This window comes from Alosa alosa, chromosome 1 (assembly GCF_017589495.1).
Source record: "Alosa alosa isolate M-15738 ecotype Scorff River chromosome 1, AALO_Geno_1.1, whole genome shotgun sequence".
Taxonomy (NCBI): Eukaryota; Metazoa; Chordata; class Actinopteri; order Clupeiformes; family Clupeidae; genus Alosa; species Alosa alosa.
This window is the reverse complement of record NC_063189.1, coordinates 6416032-6429750: the sequence shown is the minus strand read 5'-3', so window position 1 is coordinate 6429750 and position 13719 is coordinate 6416032. Positions and strand designations below refer to the sequence as shown.

Sequence of the window (13719 nt, the reverse complement as noted above, 5' to 3'; positions counted from 1 at the left end):
CGATCATGGCGGTGTCATCAGCAAACTTAATGATGTTTGAGGTGTGAGTTGCCATGAGTATACAACGAGTACAGCAGGGGGCTTAACACACATCCCTGCGGTGCACCAGTGCTGAGTGTTAGAGTGGAGGAGATTGTTACCCAGCCGTACCGCCTGTGTCCTGTCAGTCAGGAAGTCAAGGATCCAACTGCACAGAGAGAAACTGATGTTCAGGTCTCTCAATTTAATGATCAGCTTGGATGGAACTATGGTGTTAAAAGTGGAGCTAGTCGATGCAGAGCATCCGTACATACTGCAGGTGTTTTTATTATCCAGGTGAGGAAAGAGCAGTGTTCAAAGCAAATGCTATCGCATAATCTGTGGACCTGTTTGGACTATAGGCAAACTGGAGTGGATCTAATGTAGAACAGGGTTGAGCAGGGGGTTTGGCACAAGAATAACTGCACCTTGCGCTGGACTATTGTGATAAAATAGTCTTGTTCAGACAGAGACATTCTTGGCACTTACAGTGTGTATCATTCACAGACCAAACTTCCGCTGCGCCAATGGGACAATGTTGCTAACTTGTCTTTCTCTCAAATAAAGAAATAATAAAAGAAATAAGGAGTAAAAATAACAGATCAGAAATCAATCCTTTGAGAATAACCCAAGAAACACAAGAAAATATTTATTTTTGCTTTGCTTATAGGCCTTAATTTAATCACAGTCACAATTTCAGGAGATGTATGATGTACATGTGAACTGCAGCAGTGGCCTCATTCTGTAGCTGTGGTCTCAGGTCCTCCTCACACTGGCACAGAGGCCTGGGTCTGGCTGAGGGGGATCCTGTATGGCCCAGAGGATGGAGGCTGTAGGAGACCCAGCCTACTCTGGAGCTGAAGCTGTCTGAACACAGAGACACACAGAAATACATCAGCACTGGGTGTGATGGAGCTTTACCCACACAACACAACATGCCATGTGATTTAAAGTATATACTGTACTGCATCTGCCGACTGCTGGAGGTGTTTTTTCACCTTAGCACCAGGGTTCCCTTCAGCTGGTAGGCTGCAGCATGCTGTACACTGAGGTGGCTGATTGCACCGAGGTAAGAGTAGTAACCTGCAGTACACACAGGGGTAACACAAGACATGTGACCTACAGTACTAGGTCCGTGTTAGTCCTAGATTCACACAAAGAATCAATATGAAGAATGAAGTATTTGCTTACAGTATTTGCGAGATGGGGAAGATGGTGACATTGTTTATGTTTTAAGTTTATGGATTAAGAGTTACGTGTGTACTTGTGTGATGTACTTTTAATGTTTATTGGACCATCCTGTGGAGTTAGGGGTCTCCATATTCATTCCTTTAGGTAGGAACCTGCTGCTGTTCAACCAAAATAACTGCCCAAGATCGCTGCTGGGTGGAGAGACTTATAAGTACTTTTATATCATATGTTATATTACGCTAGTCGTAGTCCTACAGGGCAAATGACCCAAAGATGCTGTAAGCGATTCTAGATGATGTCACGTTTGTTGATATTTGAAGCAAACACCAAACAAAATACAAGAGAGCGAGCTCATCTCTCCGCTCCCAAACTCTCCTTCCCTTCTCCCAAACTTCCGTCCCCCCTTTCACAGATTGGCTTGAACTGTTTTGCTTTTGCATTTGGACAGACCCGCTCCATGTTGTTTCCAGTTCAAGGAGCCAGGGTTTTGTATGAAGATCAGATTTAATTTACAGTGTGCTAACAGAATGGACAGTGGATCGTGCTGATCGATATTCACCAAATGTGACATTGTTAGAGTTAGAAATCGCTTGGAAGCGTTGAATTAATACAGTACCTTTAACTATACAAGGAACTAGTAAAGAGCTGTGCTAGCATTGTACAAATTAGCTGCATTAGCAAAGCATTATATAAAATATAAAGGAAATACCTTGATTTAATATACAGTATATTGCAGTGGCGGACCGTGCGTTCAGTGGTTAGATAGATAGATAGATAGATAGATACTTTATTGATCCCCAGGGGAAATTCAAGGTCTCAGCAGCATACAGACAACACAAACACATTCTTTAACAGCAGAAAGAGTAATTAAAGTATATAATATAAAAACACAACTAAACAAAAGGACTAGCTAAATATACTAAAATACAAATTATACTAACTAACACTTAATCTAAATCAATTCTAAAAACAGTATCCACATAGTGGTGATTAATCAATCAGAGGCGCTTGCAATGACTGAGGCAGGGACTGAGCCTGTGATTGTCTGTGCATAGTAAGGTAAGGTAAGGTGCTCTGTGTGAATGAGTGTCATGGTGATAGTGCAATGGTGAAAGTCCAACAGTGCAACAATGCAGAAATAAAGTAAAGTAAAGTCTATATATCTATATATTTAACTATTTTAAGAAAAGGTATAAGTGTGGCCACAGTTCGGCTGTGGCATGGAGGGAGGGGTTATGCTAATGTGCTAATATAGCACGCAAACAGTGAGGCAAAGACAGTGGTAAAAGTGGCTAGTGGACAGACAGTATCCAAACATGGAGGGGGTGAAGAGGCAGACAGACTATGCAGACTATGCATAGTTAGGCCTTAGGCCTTCACTGATGACTATTTTTTGACAAAAATAATAATAGGGGGGCGTTACGGGAGATTTTTTTTTTTTTTACATTTCAGCGTTAAAATGTGTGCAATTTCCCAGCATTCCATGGTGGGGGGAAAAGTTTTCTCTCTCTTACGCGAGTCTGTGTAGCACTAGAATCTTCGTTACACAAGCAATTAATGCTCCGATTGCTTATTGGTTAACAGATCATCCTCAGCGGCAAAGTAGGCTGCTAGGCTATTTATTTACCACCCATATTCACAAGTACATTATAAACTGCTGCCTACTGCTGTCCAGTAAAGACGTACAATTTAGTCCATGTCATATTGAAAGTGAACACCAAGTGTACTCAAGTATGGGTTTGTGCAGACTACTTTGAAATATTTATGCTATCGGTTGTTCATGACTCACACGCACATATAGCACTGCCACCGGTCTATAATGATGTGTCCAAACCATTTAGTAGTTTAATCTGACACCAGCCAACTTGCTTCAGACTGTGGCTCTCCTATTTAGCTGTAGCTTTAACGTTACAGTGCAACTGTTCTAGGTGCCGCGCTGCTCTGATTACTCATGTGGTACTACAGTAGGCTATCCTACAGTGTTTGCCAAATGTAGGCTATTTCGCGGTAGGCCTACACTATGAGAAAATGCCTCAACAGAAAATTATACAAAAAAATGTCAGCACACCACCATGCTATTAAACATAAAAGTCACCAGATGTATTGCCTTATAGCAGATGTAGTGCTTGTTGGCTATTTTAGAATGTCTGATAGCCTGGTCTGATGGTCTGATTTCACCAATAATTTCCACAAAACTCAGAGAGATAAAAAGTCAGACTAAACTAGCAGGGCAGGGAACCAAAGACAAATGATAGTTTTCACATAGATGCCGATCCAGACATCTTCAACAAAGCCACCAACTCAAACACAACTTCAAGCTAGCATACAGTAGAGTAAACAAGCAGACACTGCAGTCTGCAAGAGGCACAAAAAGTTTTTTTTTATATAGAAAAGGGCCAGATCACAAGCATCTATAGTACTACTGTACTACTGTACAAGTCTATGTTATCAAATAAACATGAAACAAAACTGCATAGGTTACCAGCTACGTGCAGAGCTAGCTGACGTTATGTGCATCTTGCTAACATGTAGTCCAGCTGACACCATAACGTACATTAGCCTATATTATTTTGCTTAATGAAGGCTTATCAATATATATTTTTTAAACAAAAACAGTCAATTTACTGTTCATAACTATAACCATAGTCATGTCAGTGTGACATGTACTTTTCCAGTGAATGTCTTGTCTGTCTGACTGACAGAAGTTGCTCACGAAGTTCATCACGTAAAACAGATGGCGTCAAAATTCGTGATGAACGGTTCCAGGTATTCTTTTCGAACATTGCAGGCCCAGCTGCAGTCAGACCTGCCTACCTCGCCATAACAGGTCGATTTGATTGGCTAATCAGTCAGATGTAGTCATCAATCAAGCCGAATCCAAACATATGATTTCTAATGGTTGCTTAGGTACCGAAAACGCAGTGATTCCTTGTGAAGGCCTGATGCGGGACTTAACAAGAGAAGTCTGCGATTGGATAAAAAATGTATCGCACCCCTCACTATTTGTTCACACAATCTGCCAATCAAATCACATATGGACAGCGGTAGGATATCAGTTGTCAAGAACAATCGTGGAAGGAGAAGCAGAAGCAAATAATAAATGCTAAAGTACAATGTTATTAAAGACACTATTATTTTTCATTCGTTTGAAAATAGTGGCTGACGGTCCGCCACTGGTATATTGTCATATTTTTGACTCGCACACTAATTTCAAATGATGCTGTATTCAGAAACCATACATTTTATGCTGTCTTGTAGTGATTGGTAGACATGTGCTTTCACACTTGTGTTCTTTTTAATGTAATGTGTGTAAACAGTGTCACTGTGTGGCCAGTGCCATTTGTACCCAGGTGCAAGTACACACTCTATTTTAGCAATTTCTCCATCAATGTCAAACGCTTTTGTTTTCCAATGAAAGTAGAAGAGATGTTCACCTGAGAAAATTCGGTAACACTTTACTTGACAGTATCGACATAAGAGTGACATGACACTGTCATGACACATGAACTCTAACCCTAACTCTGACCCTAAACCTAATCCTAATCCTAACTTGTTATGACAAAAACCGAATGACACTTAATAACAGAAGTGTTATGTCATAAACCTTTATGACTTGTTTATGACACATTCATGGCAGTGTCATGTCACTCTTATGTCGAGACAGTCAAGTAAAGTGTAACCGAAAATTCTTCTCCATTGCAACTTGGATCTCTGGGTGGATTTAGGGTTCTGTTATCATCTAGGGTTTGTAAGGAGATCTGCAGATGCACAGAGAAGCTTGTGAGTTGTTATTGAGAGATATGAAACTTCATATCCTCAACCCAATCAAGAACATTATAGATCTATATGTGACCCTGCAAGGCGAAACCAGTGCTATTTTGAGAAAATCCACGATAAACAAACGTACGGGTTAAAATGTCAAATTTCACGTTTTCGCATAATTCGACAGTATACAGTCTACATATTCATATTGTGAACACATTTCACGGATAGACATACGTTTTGACTGTTAAACCATGACTTTATTTAGGTGAAGATTCAACACATTAGCACATTCCCTTTGTCCACGCCGCTATAAGGTTTAACGGTAGAGCTAAAATTTACTCATTACTCGTTACTCAATGTGTCAGCTCGCTATCGTTCTTGGCAGATGTAACCGAATATAAATGTGAAATACTTGCCTTTCAGGACACGAACGGTCAAAAGCACAAACTTTTAGAAATATCCTGGCGTCATTTTACGGACCAGGAGAAGTTTTCCATTGACGTAGCACATTTTAATAGTAGGCCTATACACAAGCTGTGTACACAGAACTTCCTCTCCCCTTACTTCCCCCGAAATACATTAATTATATTCTATACAGTAGTGACACCTTATGACCGTCCCAGGTATTAACTAGGGGGCAGAAAAAGACACTCACTCGGTTGATGAAACTGGACATAGTCAGTCATCCGCTTCAGAGTCACACTACCGTAAGGCTAATAATAGCTGTGTCCTCACACTATCGCATGTGACAATTTACTTAAAAAGGTGATTTTCTCCTCTTCTGGCGTATCGTGACAGGAGAACCATGACAACTTTGGATGCGGTTATCTTAGCGATACGTTTTACAATACCCTCGATATATATATATCGTTGGAAAGCTTAGTTAATGGCTGTTCATGTGAGCACAATAACTTAATTTTGTAAATTTTACCAAAGCGTCTGGTTTCGCCTTGCAGGGTCACATATACTGTAGATGCACAAAATGTCATTGAACGTCTTTTTTTTCAGTACAGATGAAATGTATTGAGGATGGTGTAGTTTTCACTCTAACAGGGGCAGGAGGGGAGACTCAGTTAGTGCCTAATGTTCACCTCATCATAAGGACTCTCCTCAGTTACAGATGACTTTACATCCTGCACAGTGCTGTATATAGATGCTTCTGGATCAGGGGACTGTTGAGCAGAAGTCACCTGCAAAAGAAATACAGAAATACACTGTTACTGACCAAAAGAGAGTCAAAACAATGGAGCTGAAATCAGACAGTGCAGAGAGTCACTGTGGATTAGTGTTGTCAAATTCTAGAGATATATTTTGGGGAAGCAGTTGGATTACCGTGATTTTTGCAAAGTCTGTGTGAGCTCCACCTGCACAGAATGAGAACCATAATCAGTTGTTTTTCCAGCCGTGGTGCTGTTACGTCATGTGATGTTGAGGTAATAGGAGTCTCTTTACCTGCTCCCATTTGTTTCCTTTTCCTGATACACCAGAACAAACCAGCACAACAAGCACCGAAGCCACAAGAGAACCACACTATCCATACTGGGTTTCCAACAATAGTGGACTCTGTGAGGATAAAGAAATAACAGCATTGTCATACACCGATGACACACATACGCTTTCCTTAGTTCAAATTCTTTTGACTCTACTTTATAGATATTTACTGTCTCATGTGGCTAGTGACAGAGATAGCCAGGTTCACTTTACAATTAATATCATTATTACACGGCTCTTTACAAGGCAAGTAGAACGCTCCATTGACTTGAATGGGATTTCCCAAAGTTCTAGCAGTCATTATTTCCGAGGAAAGGACCTTGGAAAAAAATAATGACCGCTGTCAATGGCAATGGAGTTTGTGCTTCTAATTCAGGTATTTCATATCACTACGGAAGGACTGGAACTTCATTCAAAAGTGAAAGCAGACAGTTGATCAGCTGTGTTGATTCAAGTTCAGCGTGTGTTGTTGCAAACTATTTGTTTAAAATAAAGTCCCTTCAGGGCGGAACAAGACCCCTCCGCGTCCGGTTCGCCCTGTCGGGACTTATTTTCCCAATAATGACTGGCGTTCCATACGTTATCCCTTATTCAATCAACCCAAATGTAATACTGTAACAATGGTGCGAATTTGTATTGCACTGCAAGTGTCTGATTGTGAATTCATCCCTTTCTTACCTAAATACAACGGACACAACTGATTGATCTCCATGGTAACATTTCTCCAGCTGACTCGGTTCTTATGGTCACAGATAATTCTACTATCTCTGACAGAGAAGGTGAGGGTGGAGTCATTGAAGGCTCTTTGCTCTGGAGAGCAGGTGATATTGTTACAGGTGGTGTTTAGAGAGAGGTCATGACCTCTACAGATCACTGTCACATTACAGGAGTCACTGCTGAACCAGTTAGAGACAACAGACAGGACAGGGGCCTCTACAGGATCTGAAACACAAATACACACACACACACACACACGTACACACATTGCACCTTTTGATAGAGCTGGAGACTGCCTATTTGTCAGAATCAGAGTAAAGTAACTAAATGTAATTGTAATTTTTGTATTATTTAATGCAGCATCAGAGACACTCACCCAGAACAGAGAGTTTATGCTCAACTTTAACGTCTGTCTTTCCAGCATGGATCTCTCCTCTGTAGAGTCCACTGTCATTCTTCTGCAGGTTCTTCAGCTCCACAGAGAAGGTCTCATTATTAAACTCCACTCTGCCTTTATGGGTGAATACTGTAAAAGTGCCTTGGTGTGGTAGATATTTCATTATTTTATGTTGGCCAAAGTACCACTGGATGAGATCCATACTCTCCCTCTCCAGCTGCTGTTGTTGCTGGAACTCCAGAGTGACAGATCCTCCAGTTTGGCTGAACAAAGAGGACACAGGAGACCCAGCTGTGAAGAGACAGAGGTTGTGTTCAGCCCCAACAATACAAACCAGTGGTGTGCAACATAATCATGAACACATGGATGTGTTTCATATCTCTCATATTGTGCTCTTTTCTTACTTATCGTTCATCTCTAAATGACTTTAGGTGGGTAAAGACTGTGCTACCTTTTTAATATGGTGAATTTTGTATGCACATCGTTGCTGAGAGGACCACACCTCTGACACACCCACTATACAGTAGAACATATATTCCAAAGCCTGTTCCATCATACAATAGAACATATATCCCAAAGCCTGTTACACCATATGATAGAACATATCCTAAGCCACACAATATTCTGTTATGCAACCTGGAAAGCATAGCAAAACACTGTGAAATGTGCTCAGAGTGTGTTATACAGTATGATTTTTTTACTGAACCTAACCAGGATCGAGTTAAAAGTTCACAAACTCAACCCAAAATATATGTATTTCTAAAAGTATGCAAATGAGGGATCTGCTGTATATTTTATCTGATCTATCATTGGAGTACAATAGCTCCAGTTCATGCAAATTAAGTCAAAATACAAGTCAAACAAATAAAATAGAACATTACATTTCTATATTACTGAGAACTTCTGACCACTTATTGTCACCAGAAGGAGCTATTTCATATGAGTAATTTTAGTGACATTTTTCTGTGTGATGTAATGCAGCATGTTATGTAATTAGGGCCTGAGCACCGGAGGTACAGGCTGATACTGTTATTATTTTTTATTTGTTGTTTTTCTGTCAGACATTGACTTTTTAGATGCCGAAATCTCTTGAAATGTTGCATCACCCCTTACACTTCTTACTCACTCAGGGTCAAAGGCTTCGCTGCAGGATGTTGCCCTTATATTACTGATTCTTGTGGGAGACATGCTATCTCATTGTAAATACATACACACTTGCAAATATATAAAAAAAATGGGTTACACTTTCCTTGAAGGTATCTACATAAGAGTGACATGACACAGTCATGAACGTGTCATAAACATTATAAACAAGCCATAAACTTTTATGACATAGCGCTTGTCACTCGCTTCTGTGTCATTTGGTTTTTGTCATGACAAGATAGGGATAGGGTTATGGTTATTATTAGGGTTATGACGGTGTTATAACACTATATGTAAACCTAAAGTAAAGTGTTACCAAAAATTGTATTCTGAATAATATGCAAGCAAAGGTCAATATTAGGAATCCCTTATTAACATGACTGGTTAGGATAGACCAGTGTTTCAAAGTTGAGTACCCAAAGTACCCAAACCAGGCTACCTTCTCCTAACAAAACTACAAAAGTCATGCATAGAACACCAGATGGCTTTCATTGGAGCCTGTTTATCATGCTCTCTACTTTACAGAGTAGACATTAAACTGCATTCAGACAGGAAGAGACTAGCGACAAAGACCATGGAACGTTAATGAATTCAACGATTATAAGCAAAATAATTATTTTCAACGCAAAAAATAATTTCAACTTTTTCTATTTGTCATGTGGAAAAGTATGTCTGCTGATTGTCATGCTGTTTCGGTTTACATGTTTTTCTGTGGTGAGTGGGTGATATGGGGAGAGGGTTATTGGTATTATCTGTTATATGTAAAAGAAGATGTCTCCTCATGTTTTAGCTGTTATGCTGCTTGAAACCTCTGATGTGTGAAAAGATGATCCCCTTGGGATAATAAAGAACCTACTAACTAACTTTTGGGGTGGCAGGTGAGTTGCGCGCTGTGTGTATGCAGCTTTAAAGGCTGTGCACTCTGAAAATGTCTATCGCAAACTGCGACATGAGCTCATTGGTTTCTTTTTTTCTTTTCTTTCCCTTGTTCGCGTGTTGGGTAGTGAAGTGATGGTGCATTTAAAGCAATGTTCACGTCATGTGAGCCAGAGCCGATATGGCCAGAGCTGCTTGCTCTGTAAAGGAATTAGGTGTTTCTGCCCCACCCAAATTGCGTTAAAATGGTGTGTTTAGGGGGCGCTGTGGTGCAACAGGCTACAGCGCCCGTACCATGTATGGGTCCAAGTGCCCACGGGGACCCAGGTTCGAGTCCAGCCTGCGGTCATGTCCCGATCCCACCCCGTCTCTCTCTCCCACTCATTTCCTGTCAATCTTCACTGTCCTGTCAGAATAAAGGCAAAAAGCCCCAAAAATATACTATATATATATATATATATATTAAAAAAATGGTGTGTTTAGCAGCCAGAATCAAAAAAATTCCCGGGGGTGAAATGAGAGCTTGAAACACCTCTATGTGTAGGGTAGCCACCATTCTTTTTTTTTTTTGGGGGTAATTAGCGCCCTGGGCCATGGTGCGTACTATGGAATACAACCCTAGCGGCGCCCCTGCTTTGGACAACAATGTCTGCTGAAAAATGTAAAAAGTATAAAAATGTGGTTGGTTTCTTACATTACAGGAAGGGGGATATGTGTAGACAGCTGCCATATTTGCATTACAGACTGACCTCATACATTTCTATGGAGGATTTTTTGAGTTCTGAGTCTCATTACCTCATTAGTCTCATGCCTGCTATTGCGTTCATGAGCATCATCAGTCACATGATGTCTTTACTCTCAGTCCATTGGCTAAAAGGATGTACTTTAGGTACCCCGTCCACCTCATAAGCATCACATAGGCTACTTGGAACCTCAAAGGTCTGCATGCTCTATTAGATTACCAAATAGCACTTTATGTTCCCATGTTAGGAAGAGAACAGAAATTAACTAGAAAATGTAATTTCAGGGAATTACTAGTGCATTAAAATGCAAAACATATGGTGTGAAATATATTGTTAAAACAGATGATGTGCTAATTGGCTAACTCTGTTAACAATGTAAAGAAGTTAACTGTACTAACAGTATTTGTTTGCTTACTTAGCTATTTTTTTCTAACAGTTATGCTAACAATGTTAACTATGGTAACCATGTTACTTAGCTAACTTGGTTAATGTTTTCTAGCAGTTATGCTAACAATGTTATCAATGTTAACTATGCTAACCATTTTACTTAGCTAACTCAGCTGATGTTTTCTAGCAGTTATGCTAACAATGTTACTTAGCTTGGTTGCTAGGCTGTTGCTAGGGTACTTGAGGTGGTTGCTAGGCTGTTGCTAGGTTAGTTGTGGTGGTTGCTATGCTGGTTGCTAGGTTAAACTTATTGGTTGCTAGGTTGTGAAAGTGGTTGCTAGGCTGTTGCTAGGGTATTTGACATGGTTGCTAGGCTGTTGCTAAGATACTTGAGGTGGTTGCTAGGCTGTTGCTAGGTTATTTGTGGTGGTTGCTATGCTGGTTGCTAGGTTAAACTCATTGGTTGCTATATTGGTTGCTAGGTTGTAACTGTGGAAGTGGTTGCTAGGCTGTTGTTAGGGTACTTGAGGTGGTTGCTATGTTGGTTGCTAGGTAGGTGGTGGTTTAATATAGTTGGAATGGCTGAACAGTTAAATAGGTGGATAGTTTAAATGGTTAAATTGTGAATTATTGTGGTGAGGACTTTTATTTTTAAACAGTTGTGGACAGAGGAAGCAGTGGAACAGGATCTGTAGTCTTAAAGGACAATTCTGGCGCAAAATGAACCTAGGGGTTAATAACACATGTGTACCGAGTTCGTCCGTTCTCTGGGATATGTTTTCATGCTAATCGAACGACGTTGGACTGGAGCAACGCAAGCTGAACTGTCATGTGACTATGGCAAGCCGATTGAGCATTTATTCAGATATCTTGATATCAGGCATAATTGTCATGTACATGTAAGCCATTTCTGTCCACTAGTTAACTAGTGAGCCATTTCTGTGTGAACTAGTTAACTAGTGACAGCCAAAATGCTCACTAGTTAACTAGTAAGGCCCAAATTCTCTCTAGTTAACTAGTTCATATGTTTCATATTTTACTAGTTAACTAGTAATGCTCAGCATGTTCACTAGTTAAGTTAACAAGTTTTTTCTTCTTTTCGTTTTTTCTTCACTGTTAAGTTAACAGTTTTTTCTTTACATACTATATTTCATTAACGTTGTGCCAATATCTGAGCTCTCCACATATAAGACATGACAAGGATTGAACTAGGAAAGGTTGTGTTTTTTTGTCATTTTCATAAGATTAAAATTGCATGTAGGGTAGCTTGTAGGCACTTGCAAATGTCAGTGAAAGTAGCTCAGTGTAGGCATATAGTGTTATATAGATATATAAGTAGATCAAATAAACATTAATAATGTGTTGTATTTGCAGACAATATAATGATTGATGTGGATACAATTTTAATTAGTTCATAAGACCCTCAAACATCACCAGTTTTGCACTATATTCCATATCTAGGGCCTTATATAAAACTAATGGGCAAGCAGTGCCATTTTTTAATCCGACATGTCTGTCTTCATCCTACAAAGTTTGGGCAGGCTAAGGAGATATTAATGCCCAAACATTCCCTCCAAGAGATTTCTTGAGTGTAAAAATGCTACAAACCAAGGGTGAAAAAATGTGAAAACATTGGAATTTAACAAAAATATTTTACAGGCCTTAGTTTTGGGACCTACATATTAGGTAGACAAAGTTAAGCAGAATCTGTGACGGTGCACATGGACGGATTATGAGCTTTCGGGGCCCTGGGCCAAGATGTATTAAGGGCCCCCTACTAATTGTCGCATATGTGGGAGGGGGGGATTTGGGGGTCCTCCCCCAGAATTTTTTTTAATTGTTTGATGTGATTTCCTGTATTCTGGTGCATTTTGTGGATTGCCAATACTAAATTCAATCAGATTCATAGCCTACATCCTGATTTGTTGATATTGAAGCAATGATTCCATGCAAAGGCTTGGGCTTCAAGGACCCCTTGGGCGCCTGGGCCCGTGCAGTAATCCATCCCTGACGGTGCAGGAACCATTTTCCTGGATTTTGTCCGATTTGACACAGAATGACCAGTATTTATTTCGCTATTTTTATAATTTATGTATCGACAAAGCATGCCACAGACGCTAACTCAACAATGAACACTTGAGTTCTGTCCTACGAATTGCCAAAACTAAAATGACACCAAACTTTGATGGACTGCCACTTTTTAAGAAATAGATTTCACATATAAGAGGCCTACAGTATGTTAGTTTATTTTTATTTTTTGCCTGATCTACTAGTGGCCCAGTCCATCTGTCAATTTTTAAATCCCAATGTGGCCCTTGAGCCAAAATGGTTGCCCACCCCTGCTCTAGCAGATCAAAATAACTCCTACCTGTCTGGAGGAGGTTGACCAGGATGAGTAGCACAACAGAGAGACACATCTTGATCTCTCCGAGTGACAATCGACTTACTCGATGTAAGTAAGACAGACACATTTCTAACTTACTGTTTCACCGCAAAAGAGGAACAACACATGATCACCAGATGACTTCATCATCTTCTTGTTGTCTTGTCTTTAGAGAGAAGAAAACACATAACAAGTAATGCAAATGTCTGAAATCACTATTGAACTGATCAGTTTTATTTTTCTCCATTCAGAAAAAGTGTAGTGTTATTTTGCATATAGATACATTACATACATACATACATACATACATACATACATACATACATACATACATACATACATACATACATGCATGCATACATACATATATATGGAAACAGACAAAAGAATACATAAGTTCTGAGCATCTGAACTGTATATAGAATGATATTAGTCATTGGAATCGAGTAGAGCTACTGGGGAGTCAGAGACTGCAGTGATGAGTGCAGTGATGCAACCCCCTTCAAGATGTTCTGGCCAGCCTGAGCACAGAAGCCTCACAATGCCCTGACAAACGCACTGACCACAGACTCTAGCCACCTGTGACGCACTGACCACAGACTCTAGCC

At 40.0% G+C, this 13719-nt stretch overlaps 1 protein-coding gene across 1 annotated transcript; it reads right to left on the bottom strand.

Annotated features, from left to right (window-relative positions):
* Positions 1-709: 709 nt before the first annotated feature.
* Positions 710-13154, bottom strand: LOC125305029 (CD48 antigen-like). The gene is made up of 8 exons (XM_048259628.1): positions 13097-13154; positions 7559-7870; positions 7144-7407; positions 6427-6537; positions 6307-6338; positions 6066-6164; positions 1017-1101; positions 710-885 (listed from the first exon to the last, which is right to left on the bottom strand). Exons 1-7 carry the CDS (start codon positions 13143-13145, stop codon positions 1036-1038), a joined length of 933 nt encoding a protein of 310 aa, XP_048115585.1. The 5' UTR covers positions 13146-13154; the 3' UTR covers positions 710-885; positions 1017-1035.
* Between the last annotated feature and the right edge of the window lie 565 nt (positions 13155-13719).

Bases quoted from the DNA above. Each gene is read 5' to 3' on its own strand.
- LOC125305029 (XM_048259628.1), bottom strand. From the start codon at position 13,145: ATGTGTCTCTCTGTTGTGCTACTCATCCTGGTCAACCTCCTCCAGACA. The intron at 7,408-7,558 runs GTGAGTGTCTCT...TTTGTGTTTCAG, and splicing joins GCATAAACTCTCTGTTCTGG to ATCCTGTAGAGGCCCCTGTC. The intron at 6,339-6,426 runs GTAAAGAGACTC...CATTCTGTGCAG, and splicing joins AAGGAAACAAATGGGAGCAG to GTGGAGCTCACACAGACTTT.